Source organism: Crotalus tigris, unplaced genomic scaffold (genome assembly GCF_016545835.1).
Source record: "Crotalus tigris isolate CLP2741 ecotype Arizona unplaced genomic scaffold, ASM1654583v1 scf7180000020968.1231947, whole genome shotgun sequence".
NCBI classification, from domain to species: domain Eukaryota; kingdom Metazoa; phylum Chordata; class Lepidosauria; order Squamata; family Viperidae; genus Crotalus; species Crotalus tigris.
The window spans coordinates 80,379-97,344 of NW_024098285.1; the positions used below are offsets into that span (position 1 = coordinate 80,379).

Sequence of the window (16,966 nt, forward strand, 5' to 3'; positions counted from 1 at the left end):
TTACAGATATCGTCGCAGGATGGAAGCAGTTCCTAATAAGGCCGCCTTTTGCAATTGACTAATAGCGAATTTGTCAATGCCAATGGTGTTCCAGTGGTGCTCCAGTTGTTTTGGGATTGCACCCAAGGAGCCTATGACTATTGGTACTACCCTTGCTTGCTTTTGCCACAGTCTTTCTATTTCTATTTTTAGGTCTTTGTATTTTGTTATCTTCTCCAGTTCTTTCTCATCTATTCTGCTGTCTCCAGGCACTACCACGTCCACTATCCAGACTTTTTTGTCTTTCTTATCAACAATTGTTAAGTCTCAGGTGTTATGTTGCAGGTGCTTGTCTGTTTGAATTCTGAAGTTCCAGAGCAGTTTAATTTTATCATTTTCTATGACTTTCTCTATTTTATGATCCCACCAGTTTTTGCTTACAGGCAAATGATATTTTTTGCAGATCTTCCAATGCACCATTGTGCTACTTTGTCATGCCGCTGCTTGTAGTCAGTCTGTGCAATCTTCTTGCAACAGCTTACAGGTGGTCCACTGTTTCTTCAGCTTCTTTGCATAGGCGGCACTTACGGTCTGTTGCTGTCTTCTCAATTTTGACTTTGTATGCATTTGTCCTTAAGGCTTGGTCTTGTGCAGCCAGAATTAGTCCCTCGGTCTCTTTCTTCAATTTTCCTGCTCTTAGCCATTGCCAGGTTTTGTTATTATCTGCCTTCCCAGCTATTTTTTTTCATGTATTGGCCATGTAGTGCTTTGTCTTCCCATGCCTCTATTCTGTTCTTCATTTGGTCTTTCTTGTAGGCCAGTTTGGTCTCTCCAGTAGTTAGTAAGCCTTCCTGATATACTAATTTCAGTGCATCTTCATCATTGTTCTTCAGATATTCTTCCAAAGCCATTTTTTCTTCTTCAACCATCTGATGTACTTGTAGCCTTCCACGCCCACCTATTTGCCTTGGTAGATAAAGTCTATCAATGTCACTGCGTGGATGAAGGGCATGATTCATTGTCATTATTTTTCTGGTCTGCCTATCCATTGCTTTTAGTTCTGCTTGAGTCCAGTCCACTATTCCAGCTGTGTACCTGATGACTGGAATTGCCCAGGTGTTGATTGCCTTTATGGTATTTCCTCCATTGAGTTTGGACTTTAAGATCTTCTTCACTCTCTTGATGTATTCATCTCTAATCTTTTTCTTGACTTCAGTGTGTTTGATGTTGTCAGCTTGAAGGATACCCAAGTATTTGTAGTACTCTTCCTCATCCAGACTCTTAATGTTATTTTCGTGGGGCATCTTGATTCCTTCAGTTTTCACTATTTTTCCTTGTTTGATAGTAAGTGTGGCACATTATTATTATTATTATTATTATTATTATTATTATGTGCATTAGTTATCCTTAGGTATTTAGGACACTGCTCAATTCAGAACTTTGGAGCTGATAGAAAATTAGACAGAAGTGGGGGGGGGGGGTAAAGGAGGGTCCTGCAGAGTTTCTGCAGCCACCAGATTTCAAATCAAGCCTGGATGTCACCTTCACACCACCCCAATGGAGACTCGACGGTCTTTACTTCCAACTGGGGGAGAGAACTCGCGGCTACCTTCGGTCCAAGGAGAGTCCTGGGGTGGCTCTCCTTGGGGGAAGCCCGGGGCTTTTTCTCCCCCAGAGTGGGGGGGGGTTTGGAGCGTGGGAGAATTTCCAGCACAAATGTCCCCTGCTCAGGACAGGTTCTAGTGGGCTCCAGCGTCCCAGACAGAGGGCCACCCAGCCTCCTCCACCACTGCTGCAGCATAGGGACGTGTCTGCCCCACATTGTGGAAACACGCGGTGCCCAGGCTCCCTTCCCGGGGGAGGGAGGGGGGCATGGCCCTACCCGCAGACGGAGGCAGAAGGCTTGATGCCGAGAACTCAAAGCGGGCGCCAAGCAAAGTGCCAGCAGGCTGGGCAAAACACCCACCCACAGCCCGGGGCCCCCAGCCAGCTGGCAGCAGCGTCCCCGGGTGGGAGGACTTCTTCCCAGATTCAAACAGGAGGGCCAATAAAGGAGAATATGTGTAGCTCAGGGCTGCAATGAAGGGGTCCCGGGGGCTTCTCTGAGCTGGGTGGGTTTCTTGCAGACATTTCATGACCCAAACTAGGAACGTCATCAGGGTTACTGAGCAGTTGTCCATTTGGGTCGTGAAACGTCTGCAAGGAAACAAGCTCGGCAAGTACTAAAAGCCCCTTAAACAAGAGGACTTCAGATGGTTTTCTTCCTGGGATGATATTGGGACAAAGCTTCGTGTCCTCTTTGCCCACCCACCCAAACATAGGAAGGAGCCACTTTTGGGGGGATCTGAAATTCTGCCCGTGCCAGGATAGGTGGGGAGCCGATCCACATCCCCTCATAAAAGAGAATATTTGTGGCTCAGGTTGAAATGAGGGATCCTTGTCGCTCTCTGAGCTGGGTGGGTGACTTGCAGACGTTTCATGACCCAACTAGGGAACATCATCACCAACCGTTGTGGCACTGATGTTGTTACCTAGTTTGGGTCATAAAACGTCTGCAAGAAAAGCACCAAGCTCAGAGAGCACCAAGGACCCCACAGTTGTCCTTGTCCTCCTCCTCCTCCTCCTCCTCCTCCTCCTTTCCACCAAGCCCTCTCTAATTAGAAACACGCGATTAATCCAGCCCAGCTATTTTACACAACTCATGCAGCCAACCCTTTTGCATTGCTACTCTTTTGCGTTTCAGTACCCTTTTGGAACCTCTTAAAGAGCAAAGTCAAGGGGGAGGCCAGATTCACTTACTAACTTAACTGCAGTGGCAAGAAAAAAATCATAAAATGGGGCAAAACACACAATGTTTCACTTAGCAGCATCAGTCAAAGACTATCAGTGTAACATGAATGCAGCCATTCACACATGGTATCCAAGCTAGGCAAAGAGTGAGGACAGGGTTTGCTGTCCCCATAGAAACACCTTCCTTCCTTCCTTCCTCCCTTCCTCCCTTCCTTCCTTCCTTCCTTTCTTCCTCCCTTCCTTCCTTCCTTGAGACAGGATAGCAGTATTCCAGCATTTGAGGGGCTGCCACAAGGAAGAGGGGGTCAAATTATTCTCCTAGCACCAGAGGGCAGGACGAGAAACAACAGTTGGAAACTGACCAAACAGAGAAGCAACCTGGAACTAAGGAGAAACTTCCTGACAGTGAGGACAATTAACCAGTGGAACAGCTTGCCACCAGAAGTTGTGGAGGCTTCAACACTGGAGGTTTTTAAGAAGAGACTGGACAGTCACTTGTCTGAGATGGTATAGGGTCTCCTGCTTGAGCAGAGGTTGGACTAGAAGACCTCCAAGGTCCCTTCCAGCTCCATTCCATTCCATTAAATTCTATTCTATTCTATTCTATTCTATTCTATTCTATTCTATTCCACTCTATATTTATTCTATTCTATTCCACTCTATATTTATTCTATTCTATTCTATTCTATTCTATCCTATCCTATTCTTTCCTTCCTTCCTTCCTTCCTCTAAGTGAGACATCTTTGAACCGCGCAGCTGACCCATTTCTCTGCGAAGAGTCTCCGGACGCCGAGGGGATCCAAGTCCTGTGCCGTGACCCAGCCCACGAGAGGGATCCCAACCTCAGCAGAACAAAGCAAAGCACAACTAAAGTGTGAGAACCAAGTCAGCCATTTTGGGGTTGTGTAGAGAAACACGGGTGGTTGAGCTAACACACTCCATCTCTTTCCAAGCAGATGCTGAGCAGAAGAAATTCCAGCTGTTTTGCTCTGAGCCGACCCTGAGCAACTGGGGTGAGGAAAAGCCTCTGAGATATGCTGAGTAATCAGTTCCTGCACACACATGCGCACACACACATACAGACAAACTCACACACTGCTTACCTGAGATCAATGCAAAGAGGCCAGATCTTTGCATTGCCTTTTATCTAACGGAGGGAGAAAGACCAGCATGAGGGGAGGGATTTCCACTTAAGTGGAACTGAATTATGGGAATTATGGGAAGAGACCCATAATGGAAGCATTTTCTCCAGCCAAGAGCCAGGTGCGAGAAACTCCCAAAGTCCCCTTCCAAGCCTGAAGAGGAAAGATATTTCCAATAAAAAGGAATATTTATAGCTCAGGTTTCACTAGTCCTGATGTTACCGAGTTGGGTAATGAAACGTCTGCAAGAAAAGCACCAGGAGCAGAGACCACCAAGGACCCCACAGCCTTCCTCCTCCTCTCTGCAAACCTGTCTCCCTTCTGGCACTGATGATGCTACCTAGTTGGGTCATGAAATGTCTGCAAGAAAAGCACCAAGAGCAGAGAGCATCCAAGACCCCCACAGTTGCCACTTCCTCCTCCTCCTCCTCCTCCTCCTCCTCCTCCTCCTCCTCCTCCTCCTCCTCCTCCTCCTCCTCTCCCTTCTAGCACTGATGATGTTACCTAGTTGGGTAATGAAATGTCTGCAAGAAAACAACCAAGCTCAGAGAGCACCAAAGATCCCACAGCCATCCTCTCTGCAAACCTGTCTCCCTTTTAGCCCTGATTTGAGTAATGAAATATCTGCAAGAAAACAACCAAGCTCAGAGGGCACCCAGGATCCCTCAAATACATCCCCATTTTACAGGCAGAGGCATTAAGATCCCGTGGGAAGCCGAATTGCGTCATCGTGCAAAGGACAAATAACGGCTATCCTTTGGCTCCTGAGGTCACAGCTGGCAGGACACCCCTTGTTCCCCCGGCCCCCAAACCCACCACAACCAGCAAATTACCCACACCAATTCATTAGGGATTGACCGAACACACCGAACTATAAAAATCCAGACCAGGTTGGGCTCTAACTCTGCTGACCCAACGGTGGGGTCCCTCACTGGGTCAGCGGCTCAGCCGGACCCTCGACCGGGGCTGACATCCCTTTCCTCCCACAGTTGGGGGGGCACCGTCCAGTCGCTTGGCCAGATCCAATGGCAACTTGATGCAGCATTTACCTCTGGGCAAACTGCAGTGAACCAGCACAGCCAGATCTGAAGCTGGAAGCAGCACCAGCACACACACACACACACACAAACCCCATAGAAGCCCCCAACGAAGCCCAAAAGACAGCTCCCTCCCCCAAGCACAAAAGACACGGGTTTGAAAAATGGGGGGAAAGGGGGGACACTTTATCCCGGTTAAGAAGCAAGCCACCCTCTTGTAACTTCCGAGCAGGACATGCGGAAACCCTGACTCAGCAATCCAGGGGTAGTTTGCACACCCAACGTGCAACAGCCTCGTTCAGGAACTCCCCGGATTCCTGGAATACACCAAACCCTCCAGTAACCCGGCCAAGACCAGGTTCGCACGACAGACCAAACTTTAACACGCCGAAAATGTTTCGTGTGGACGCAGCCGCCCCTTTCCTGGAGGCGGACCGAAGACCAAGGGGGTGGGCGGGTGGGGGTGCAGGTTGGCTACATCCAGGCTTTCTCGACACCGTTCAAAGGGGGTCCCGGGCAGCTGCCGCGGGGAAGACCAAGCGGGGCGAAGGGACCGGCTCCAACCGAGTCCTTCGGGCAGAGGAGCCCGGAGCGAGCCCGACCAGGGTCCGCACACGCCGCGCCTTCAGCCTCGCCCAGGATCAAGGCTGGCACCGCACCCCGCGCCCCCCCCAACCTCTCTACCGAGGGGGTCGCACAATACGCGACGCCCCGAGTTGGGTGGGGGGTCACGCGGGGGACTAAGCGAGGTCCGTAGCCGGGCGATGGAGCTTCCCGCTTAGGCGCAGTCTATCTGGGGAGGGCCGGGCCGCGCAGGAAAGCCGGCCGGCCGAGCGGGCGCCGTCTCAAGCGGACGAGGAGGCGCCGGGGACGGGGTGAGCGCTGACGGCCGGCGGGAACCCCCCCCCCTCCTCCTCCCCGCCCTCCGGGCCGTCGACCCACCTGGCCTCCGCCGGACGTGCCTCTTGCGGCCGCTGCAGAAGCGCACCTTGCCGAGGACGCCCAGCACGTGCCTCTCGCAGAGGGAGCGGCCGTCCTTGCTGGGGCTGGAGCGCCGCTTGGAGGTGGAGAGGCGCTCGCTGTTCGACTCGCGCGCCTGCCGCTTCTGCCGGATCAGCGAGCTGGCGATGGCCGCGGCCATGGCCGACGGGGCGGGCGGGCGGGCGGGCAGCGCTCACAGGCCGGCGCCCGTCCTCACCGCCCGCCCCCGCCGCCGCCCCCGCCGCAGCCGCCCCCGAGCCCCCTCGGCGCGGCCGGAGACGGGCCCGGGACGGCCGGAAGGGCGCCCTCGCCCCGCCGCCCCCAGCCCGGCCCCGGCCCCGTCGGGGGCAGCGGCGGCCGCGGCTGGTGCGAGGTCCTCGGCCGGCCGGCCGCGCGGGAGGAAGGAGGCGGCGGAGACGGCGGAGGCGCGGCCGGGGCTCCGGCGCCTCTTCAGCAGCCCGACGGGGCGGCGGCTCTCGCGCACCGGCCGCCCAGCCTCCCGCGGCAGCGGCGCCTGAGCAACGCGCGGGGCCCGGCAGGAGGAGGAGGAGGAGGAAGCGGCGGCGGCGGCCACCCCCGCATCGCCAGGCCCGGCCGGCAGCAGCTCCGGAGGCGAAGCGACGCCGCCCGTCCTCGCGCTGGTGGCGGCGGCGGCGGGGGGGGAAGGCGGGCTCTGGCGCGCGCCCGCCCCCCGCCGCCATCCGCCGCCGCCCCGGGGAGATGCTGCGCTGCGGAAGGGAGAGCGGCGGCGGCAACGAGGGGGGGGGGACAGCGGCGCCTCCGAACCCCCGGCCGCCCCCCCCTCCAGCCCCCCTCGCCCCTTCTACGCAAGCCTACGTGACCGCGGTGTGGATGCTCGGCCGGCGGGGGGGGGGGCTTTCCTCCGCGGAGGCGACCCTGCCCTCCCCCCCCCAGCCGGGCTCTGCTGACCCTCCCCCGCGACCCTCCTGCCCCCTCCCCACCCCAAGACTCCTGGCCCCCCCCAACCGGGACCTCCTGCGTCCCCCCGCAGGGCCCTCCGACCGGTGGCCCCGCAGCGGGGGCGGGGGAGGCGCCGGCTGTCCCCCCCCTCCCTGCCCCACGACGGGCCCCCTTGGCGGGCTGCACCGCCCGCCCACCCGGACCGCTACCCGCTTCCCCGGGGCTAAGCTCAACTGGCTGGGTGGGGGGGGGGGTGGCCAAGAGGCTTCAACCTCTCGTTTGTCCTCCCTGCGAGGTCTCTTCAGGATCGCGACCGGATCGGCCCCTTCAGCCAGGCTCCTGGCGTGGCTGAGCCTCAGCTTCACCCGCTCTTTTAATTGTATTTATGACGTGTATTTCAGCCCGGATTTCGGCTCCGCTGAGCGTTGCTTTCCACTCCCCCCCCCCCCACTGTTTCCCGTCTCTGTCCCACCCCGGGTCCGCTCGAGACCCTTCCCAATTCTTTGATTTTACTACTCTGAAAAAAACAATGGCATTTATTGACAGTCCTCACCACCACAAATTTTCCACTGCTAAACAAGGCAGTTGCCAAAGCAAAATTTACCCCGTTGTTACGACCTTCCTGGCCACATATGCTCAGCTAATCATTGACAAGCAAAATTCTGTGGAAGTCGTATACTTAGATTTCAGCAAGGCACAATCTACTCCTTGGTAAGCTAGAAAAAGGTGGGATAGACAACATCACCACCAGATGGATTTGTAGCTGGCTGGCAAACCATACCCAAGTCCTCAATGGTATCACATCCACATGGAGAGAAGTAAGCAGTGGGGTACCACAAGGCTCCATCTTAGGCCCAGTAAACTCTTCAATCTCTTCATCAATGACTCAGATGAGGGAATAGAAGGGGAACTCATCAAATTTGCAGATGACACTAAATTGACAGGAATAGCCAACACCCCAGAAGACAAACTCAGGATCCAAAAAGATCTTGATGAACAATGTGTCTTATCCAACAAAATGAGTTTCAGTGTGGAGAAAAGCAAAGTTTTACATTTAGGCAGGAAAAACCAAAGACACAAGTACAGATTGGGCAAGACCTGGCTCAAAAACAGAAACTGTGAGAGGGACCTTGGAGTCCTAGTGGATGATGCCTTGACTATGAGCCAGCAACGTGCAGCAGCAGAAGGTTTTGGTCACCCTACCACAAAAAAGATGTTGAGAGTTTGGAAAAAGTTCAGAGAAGAGCAACTAAGATAATCCAAGGCCTGGAGGCTAAAACATACAAAGAACAGCTGCGGGACTTGGGTTTGGCTGGTCTAAAGAAAAGAAGAAATGGGAGACAGGATAGCAGTTATTCCAGTATCTGAGGGGCTGCCACAAGGAAGAGGGGGTCAAATTATTCTCCAAAGCACCAGAGGGCAGGATGAGAAACAGTGGTTGGAAACTGATCAAAGAGAGAAGCAACCTGGAATTAAGGAGAAACTTCCTGACAGTAAGGACAATTAACCAGTGGAACAGCTTGCCTCCAGAAATCGTGGGTGCTCCATCGCTGGAGATTTTTAAGAAAAAACTAGACAATCACCGGTCTGAAATGGTACAGAGTCTCCTGGTTGAATGGGGGCTTGCACTAGATGACCACCAAGATCCCTTCCACCTCTGCTCTGCTCTATTCCTATTCCTATTCCTATTCTATTCTATTCTATTCTATTCTATTCTATTCTATTCTATTCCTTTTCGCTATTCTATTCTATTCTATTCTATTCTATTCTATTCTATTCTATTCTATTCTATTCTGTAATTCTATTTTATTCAATGTTGTTAAGTTCGCAACACAGCTGTAAAGCGAGTGTGGCTTCCCCATGGACTTTGCATGTCAGAAGGTCGCAAAAGGAGATCATGAGACACACACCCCCAGGGCCACAGTGACCGTCATAACTATGAATCTGTTGCTAAGCGCCCAAATTTTGCAAGTCTTAGTTTATTCCAAGCCTCAGCTTTCCTGAACTTTCTCCTTCCAGATTCGAGCTATTTGCTGGCATTCTATTTAATTATGTGTCCCTCTTTTCATTATTCTTATACCTATCCCTTTTTCTCTTTCATTAAATATATTTATATTTGATAGAATTTTGATCACGTGACCATGGGGATGCTGCAATGGTCGTAGGTGTGAAAAAAACAGTCGTAAGTTACTTTCAGTGCCATCGTAACTTTGAACAGTCACTAAACGAATTGTAAGTCGAGGACAACCTGTAATGGCTAAAATGTATAAATTTTCCTTGAACTTTGAAGCAGAGGAAAAACGGCTTAAAGCAGGGGCCCTCAACCTTGGCAACTTTAAGACTTGTGGACTTCAAAGCTGGCTGAGGAATTCTGGGAGTTGAAGTCCACAAGGCAAAGTTGAGGACCCCTGGCTTAAAGGACACAGGATGAACCGGGCTAAGAATTTTGGTTATAACATACAGATGGATCAATGGGAAGATATGTAATTGAAAGCGTTGAAATTTACATTGTGTTATGGTCTTGAAGAGACTGCTTATAAAAATAAAGGTATCATTGGTACATGATGCCAGAGAAATTATCTAGAGTGAATAAAGGCATTTTAAATGTATGTTGTTATGGAGGGACACTTTAGCCCGCTTGCTGATCATGTAAAAATGTTTTTAAAAATCGGATTCATACACATCATTTGACGCAGAGGATTTAAAAATTATTATTCAATTGAAGCCGGAACGTGTCCTTTTAGGGCTAATGAATAAGAAAAACAGCCAACATTATTTCCATATATGGTTATTGCTGTGAGATCATTTTAAGCATAGAGATGAAGAGGGAATGTTTCAGGAAAATGACAGATCTTGCCGAGATGGGTACATTAATTGCTTGGATCAAAGAAAAAACACTATTTGCATTTATTGGATAAAAACCGTCTGGTGGATGTTTTGCATAAAAAAGGGGGGGAAATGAATGTGTTTTACGGCTTTGATGATTAGAATTAGAACAGATTATAAAAACTTTTACAACTTTAGAGAGAGAGGCTAAAAGATAACGTGCTTATTGCCGTGAAAAATATCAGAAATTATTTCTTTACATATTTTTTTTTCTTTCTTTTCTATTTTTCTCCAACTTTTTTTCTTTTCTTGGACTTTTTGTTTTATCTTTGATTTCTCGCTTTTTCCCCCTTCCTTACTTTCTATTAGTTTGTGCTAGAGTTTTTTTTTTAATTTTTATTTTCAATTTTACAATACATTACAATCTTAAAAATACTTCAGATAAAAAATAAAACAAATTGATACACACCACTTTCAGTATTGTCCACCCATTTCCCCCCCAAACCACATCCACCCCCAGAGTTTTAACTTCTTGTTCTAAAGTTTCAATCAAAATCGTATTTAAAAACTAAAGCAAGTGGATGAATACATGCATCCTGGTAAAATGTTTACAGGCAGTCCTCAGCCAGAAACAGCCCAAAATTGCCTGAAACAGTATAGGGCTTCTTGCCTGAGCAGAGGGTTGGACTAGATGACCTCCAAGATCCCTCCCAGCTCTGTCATTCTGTTAAATCCCCTCTTTTGTTGGTCTTAGCTTTAAGACCCCAGGGTTGGGCTGTCGCTGCAGAGGGCATGAATCTCACGAATCTGTCCTAAAATAGCACCTTTTGCTGGGGAGAAAGACCCTCAGGTGGGCAGCTTCTGCACAAGAGACCCTCCAGCAGGACCCCTGAATAACGGCTGTGTTGCTGCAATCAGCTCTGCCTCCCAAGTTCAAACCTGATGCAACTGAGCAGGCATCAAAGGCGGGTTCCCCCCCCCACTGCTCCGCAGGACCCCTCCCCTCCCCGGCTCTCATCCACCCACTCGCACCCTCCCGCCCTCCCCTGCCCTCTTTCAGCTCCTGGAAAAGCCCTGTGGAGGGGGAACACCGCCCCCCCCCCAGCCACACTCCAGCAGCAGCCCTGCTCCTTAAGGAAAAGCACGGAGGATGCTTTAGGCTTTATTAATATTTCATCTGTCCCAGGCACCCTCCTCCCATGGAGCGGATAATTAAAATTCATCTGGAAGGAGAAAAGAGAGGAGGAGGAGGAGGAGGAGGAGGAGGAGGAGGAGGAGGAGGAGGAGGAGGAGGAGGAGGAGGAGGAGGAAGAAGAAGAGGAGGCTGCCTCTGGAATTCGATAGTTTAATGAAAAGAAGGACCAGGGGTGACACGATGGCAGACGTCCAGTATCTCAGGGGCTGCCCCAAAGGAGAGGGAGTCAAGCTATTTTCCAAGGCGTCTGAAGGCAGGACAAGAAGCAAGGGATGGAAGCTCATCCAGGAGAGGAGCACCCTGGAACCAAGGAGGAATTTCTGGATAGGGAGAACAACTAACCAGTGGAACTCCTTGCCTCCAGAAGTTGCGGGCGCTCCATCACTGGAAGTTTTAAAGAAGAGACTGGACAGCCACTTGTCTGAAATGGTCCAGGGTCTCCTGCTTGAGCAGGGGGGTGAAATAGAAGACCTCCAAGGTCCCTTCCAGGCCTGGGATTCTTGGGTATAAGGCCTCTCATTCACATCTGTCTTGTCCATAGGTGAGAAAACCTTTCCTCAACCTCTTCATCCATCCCTTAGGACAGGGGTAGGCAACCTTGGCTCTTTTATGACTCGTGGACTTCAACTCCCAGAATTCCTGAGCCAGCACAGCTGGCTCAGGAATTCTGGGAGTTGAAGTCCACGAGTCATAAAACAGCCAAGGTTACCTACCCCTGCTTTAGGAGAAAGAGGGATTGGCTGGTCCTTGTGGAAGCCATTTGAAAACACTTGTCAATTTTGGTGAGAACTCTTGGTGGGCATCCACCTCCACTTAACCGTCATGCTATCTGACCCCTAGTTCATTAGCATGCTCATTAGATTGTCACGGGTGCCTTGTCAAAGGCTTGGCTGGAACCATCTCCCACCACCTTTGAAGGACGTTAACCTATCAAATATTCGATAAAGCTCCTCCGGTAAGACTTGTGCTGGAGAAGAAAGCACCACTGGGTCTCAAAACTGGCCTGTAATTTTTTTTTTTTAAATTTGTGGCCTGGTTCAAAGGTGTGAAGGTTGCCAGGTTTACAACGAAAACCTGAGCAACGAGAATTGTTACAGGGCTGGAGGCTAAAACATAGGAAGAGCGGTTGTAGGAATTGGGTACGTCTAGCTTAATGAAAAGAAAGACTAGGGGAGGCATGATAGCAGCCTTTCAATATTTGAGGGGCTGCCTCAAAGAAGAGGGGGGTCAACCTGTTCTGCTAAGTACCTGGAGCAGTGGTTCTCAGCCTGTGGGTCGGGACCCCATTTGGGGTCAAACGCCCATTTCACGGGGGTCGCTAAACAAGGCTGTCCGCCATTTTTTCCCCCTTTTCTTTGGCCACGCCCCTGGCACCCGGTGATGTATAAGTGGTTGGGGGTCACCACAACATGGGGAACTGTATTATGGGGTCACGGCATTAGAAAGGTTGAGAACCACTGACCTGGAGGCAGGACAAAAAGTAACAGATGGAAACTAATCCGGAAATTGTGGGTGGTCCATCACTGGAGGTGATGGTTGGAAACTGATCAAGGAGAGAAGCCACCTGGAATTAAGGAGAAACTTCCCTCCCCACCAGCAACCTTGCATTCCCCTTTCTCTCCCCCCCCCCAGTTGATGCTCTTCTGTGGAGGGCATCACCTGGGCACAAAGCAGATGCCCGTCTGATCTTCGGCACACACGCGGGGAGACCCAGCCTGTGGGGCTGATTTGGCCAGCCAGGATAAAGCGGGTGTCACTCCGGGTGTAAAACGAGCCTCTTTCTCCCTGGTGCCAGATCAAAGCTGGCGGGGAATTCTGGGTGTCCACAAGTCTTAACATTGGCAAGGTTCGACCTCTCTGCCCTAGACCCTTTCACTGCTTGGAGGGAGGACAGTAAGGGGCTCCCCGATTTTTTAGACAGGCCCTGGAGAGGCCTAAAAAGCCCAGTCTGAAAAGAGTTGGGGATCTAAATGCCAAAATGCATTGGCCGGTTTTCTCTCCTGTTTTGGTCTAGAAGGGCAGGAATCTGCCATAATAAACAGAGAAGGAGCAGGAAATCTCTTCTTCTGGAACAGCCTCCCCTGCCAAAAGCCCGGGGCTGCAACGGGGGTTTGCACAATCCGTGGGACAAGCTACAGAGGTTGGCAGCTGGAGAGAGAGAGAGAGGGAGAGAGAGAAGGGAAAGAGAGAGAGAGAGAAAGAAACCGAGAGAAAAGAGAGGCAAGGGGGGGGAGAGAGAAAGAGAGAGAGGGGAGAGAGACAGAAAAGAGAGACGAGATAGATAGAACGGAGAGAGAAAGAGAGATGAGACAGAAGAGAGAAAAGAGAGAGACAAAGAGATAGATAGAAGAGATAAAGAGAGAGATAGAGAGAGAAAAGAAAGAGAAGAGAGAGAAGGGAAAGAGAGAGAAAGAGACAGAGAGAAGAGAGACAAGAGAGAGGGGGGAGAGAGAAAGAGAGAGAAAAGAGAGACGAGATAGACAGGAGAGAGAAAAGAGAAAGAGATGAGATAGAAGAGAGAGAAGGGAAAGAGAGAGAGGAGATAGAAGAGAGAAAAGAGAGAGACAGAAGAGATAGCTAGAAGAGATAAAGAGAGAGATAGAGAGAAAAAGAAAAAGAGAGAGAAGAGAGAGAAGGGAAAGAGAGAGAGAGAGAAAGAGAGAGAGAGAAAAGAGAGACGAGATAGAAGAGAGAAAAGAGAGAGACAAAGAGATAGATAGAAGAGATAAAGAGAGAGATAGAGAGAAAAAAGAAAGAGATAGAAGAGAGAGAGGAGAGAGAGAAAAGAGAAAGAGAGAGAGGAGATAGAAGAAGAGAGAAAGAGAGAAAAAAGAGAGAGGAGATAGAAGAGAGAAAAGAGAGACAGAGAAGAGGTAGATAGAAGAGATAAAGAGAGTGATAAAGAGAATAAAGAAAGAGAGAAGAGATAGAAGAGAGAAGAGAGAGAGAAAAGAGAAAGAGAGAGACAGAAGATAGAAGAGAGAAAAGAGAGAAAGAAGAGAGAGATAGAAAGAGAGAGAGAGAGAAGAGGGAGGACCGGACACTGCCTCCCCCCCCCCAGCCTGTGACCGGATTCCCCCCTCCTCCCTGCCTCCTGGGCTCTGCCCCACATCCGCCCTGCAGGGCTGGAGAGCAGCTTCCCAAAGCCGGGCGGTGCCAGCTCCTCCCTCCTCTGAGCAGAGCGAAAGGGCCGGTGCCAACTCAGGCTCTGCCATCTGAGGTGCAACGCTGCCCCCCTGTGGCCAATTGGAGCAGCTGCCGCTCCAGCAGGGAGACTTTTGAAAAGGGATCCGGGATGCTGCTGCATCAGCCCCACACGGGACTTTCTCTCTGCCCCTCCAGCTGGGGACGGGCGTGGAGACCCCGGTGGATGGTCAGAGCCCCCTTTTCTTTTCCTTCCCACTTTTCCCATCTTCCCAAATGACCAGAAAGATTCGTGGGACAGGTAAGCAAAGGAAATGGAGCAACAACCTGGAGAAAAAAGAGAAGTGTTTGCTATATACTGTCCTCATTTTTCACAGAAACCGTATCTCCATTCATTATTCCACTTGCCATAAGTCTCCTTCTGTCATTCACCCAATCCTCCGCTTAGCAACCATTCATTTAGTGGCAGTTTGAAATTAAAACATCACTGAAAAAAGACTTACGATCGTTTTTCACATTTATAACTGTTGCAGCATCCCCTTGGCCACTGATTCATATTTAGGATGGTTTCTGCATCCTGGGGGGCATGGGATCCCCTTTTATGACCTTCTGATAAGCAAAGCTAATGGGGAAGCCAGATTCACTTAACAATTTAATTTAACCACTGCAGTGATTCACCAAATGCACAGGTACAGGATAGGGGGTACCTTGCTCAATAGTAGCAACTGTGAGAGGGATCTCGGAGTCCTAGTGGACCATCCCTTAAATAGGAGCCAGCCGTGTGCTGCAGCTGCCAAAAAGGACAACACAGTCCTAGGCTGCATTCACAGAGGGAGAGAACCAAGATCACATGAAGTATTAATACTACTTTACAAGGCCTTGGTAAGGCCACACTTGGAATACAGCATCCAGTTTTGGTCACCACGATGTAAAAAAGATGTTGAGACTCTAGAAGGAGTACAGAGCAACAAAGATGATTAGGGGACTGGAGGCTAAAGCATATAAGGAAAGGCTGCTGGAATTGGGGATGTCTAGTTTAATGAAGAGAAGAACGAGAGGGGACAGGATAGCAGTGTTATCTCAGGGGCTGCCCCAAAGAAGAGGGAGTCAAGCTCTTCTCCAAAGCACCTGAGGGCAGGACGAGAAGCAACGGATGGAAACTCATCAAGGAGAGAAGCAACCTAGAACTAAGGAGAAACTTCCTGACAGTGAGAACAATTAACCAGTGGAACTACCTGCCTCCAGAAGTGGTGAATGCTCCAACACTGGAAGTTTTTAAGAAGAGACTGGACCAACATTTGTCCGAAATGTTATAGGGTTACCTGACTGAGCAGGGGGCTGGACTCGATGACCTCCAAGGTCCCTTCCAACTTTACTACTATTACTATTATTATTTTTATTATAATAATATTATTATAATAAAATTATAATATTATAATTATTATTATTATTATTATTATTACTTCACAAGTGAGGCAAGAAATGTCGCAAAATGGGGCAAAACTCACTTAACAACAGGAAAGGGTGGGGGTGGGTGGGGTCAAAGAGAAGAGATTAAGCCAGACCACCAACAGCCCCATTCAGAGCTGATGGATGAACCCAAGGAAACATCCCTTGGTCCAGCTGGAGCTAAGAAAGGACCGAGTCCTTTGGCTAGTCTAAAGAAAAGAAGAAATAGGGGAGACAGGATAGCAGTTATTCCAGTACTGAGGGGCTGCCACCAAAGAGAGAGGGTCAAATGATTCTCCAAAGCACCAGAAGGCAGGACGAGAAACAATGGCTGGAAACTGATCAAAAAGAGAAGCAACCTGGAATTAAGGAGAAACTTCCTGACAATTAACTACTTGCCACTAAAAATCGTGGCCGCTCCATCACTGGGGGTTTTTAAGAAGAGACTGGACAGTCCGAGATGGTGTAGGTTCCCCTGCTCAAGCAGCAGGCTGGACTAGAAGACCTCCAGGGTCCCTTCCAGCTCTATTCTATTCTATTTTGTGTGTACATTTTGCTTCTCATCCAAGAAGCTTCCTCGGTTCTGCCTGGATGGTGCAGGATGGAAGGATTGATATTCCTTTGCAGTCCTCTGGTCGTTCACACTCTTTCTGAGAGTCCTTGGGGCCACCTGGAGCCTCACCTGAGCCCTCAGGGTCACCTGAATAGTCTTCCAGGAGAAACAAAAAAACTCCAATTAACTTTGGAAAAAGCACCTTTGGCACCATCAGTCCTGCTTTGGCACCATTGTGTCTCGACCCTGCAGAGAAGACCCTCCCTCTTTTGTAATGCAACCTGCCTGTGAGGGGGGTACCTCGGTCTTGCTCACGCGCACCCCTCCTCACTCACCCCTGTTCTCAGGACCCCCAAGCCAGAGGGGGAAAAGCAGACAGTTGACCTGTCTGCTGTCATCACACCTCTAGGGGGCGCCAAAGCCACACGCTGCTGCTGCTGCTGCTGCTTTTTGCATCCTGGGAAGGATGAGCAGAGGCTCAGCTTGGCTGAAAATCAATCAATCAATCAATCAATCAATCAATCAGAAAAGAGCTGGAAGGAGCCTTGGAGGTCTTCTAGTCCAAGCAGGAGACCCTAGACCAGGGGTCTTCAAACCTGGCCGTTTTATGACTTGACTCCCAGAATTCCTCAGCCAGGCGCGCAAAACCCACGTGTTTCATTTAGCATTGTGGTCGTAAATCGAGGACTCCCATGCTTTGCTCTGCTCTGCTGGCCCATCAACCCTGTTCTGCAGTGGCGAAAATCTCCGCTTATTTGAAGGACCATTCACAGGAAAAACATATTATGGTTTGGAGAAGATGGATGGATTACATTCAAAAGAAATATGAAACTGAAAAGTATTACCTTGCCTATGTGTAGATTTTAGATAATTATTAACAATTTTAATTATATTATTACTTTTGTTTTTAATTCGTTCATACTTGTTTCGAAAAGGAGTTAAAGTGTGT

General features: G+C 50.0%; 1 protein-coding gene across 3 annotated transcripts in view; it reads right to left on the reverse strand.

Moving 5' to 3' along the window:
* Positions 1 to 16,966, reverse strand: part of FGF12 (fibroblast growth factor 12) — a 135,752-nt gene that overhangs the window by 65,755 nt on the left and 53,031 nt on the right. Inside the window, exon 1 of one of the 3 annotated variants that reach the window (XM_039369107.1) lies at positions 5,891 to 6,089. The exons of the other annotated variants lie outside the window; for them this stretch is intronic. Within the exon in view, the coding sequence (XP_039225041.1) occupies positions 5,891 to 6,089 (199 nt within the window). Of the gene's footprint in view, positions 1 to 5,890; positions 6,090 to 16,966 lie in introns of those variants that run through there. 3 annotated transcript variants of the gene reach the window in all.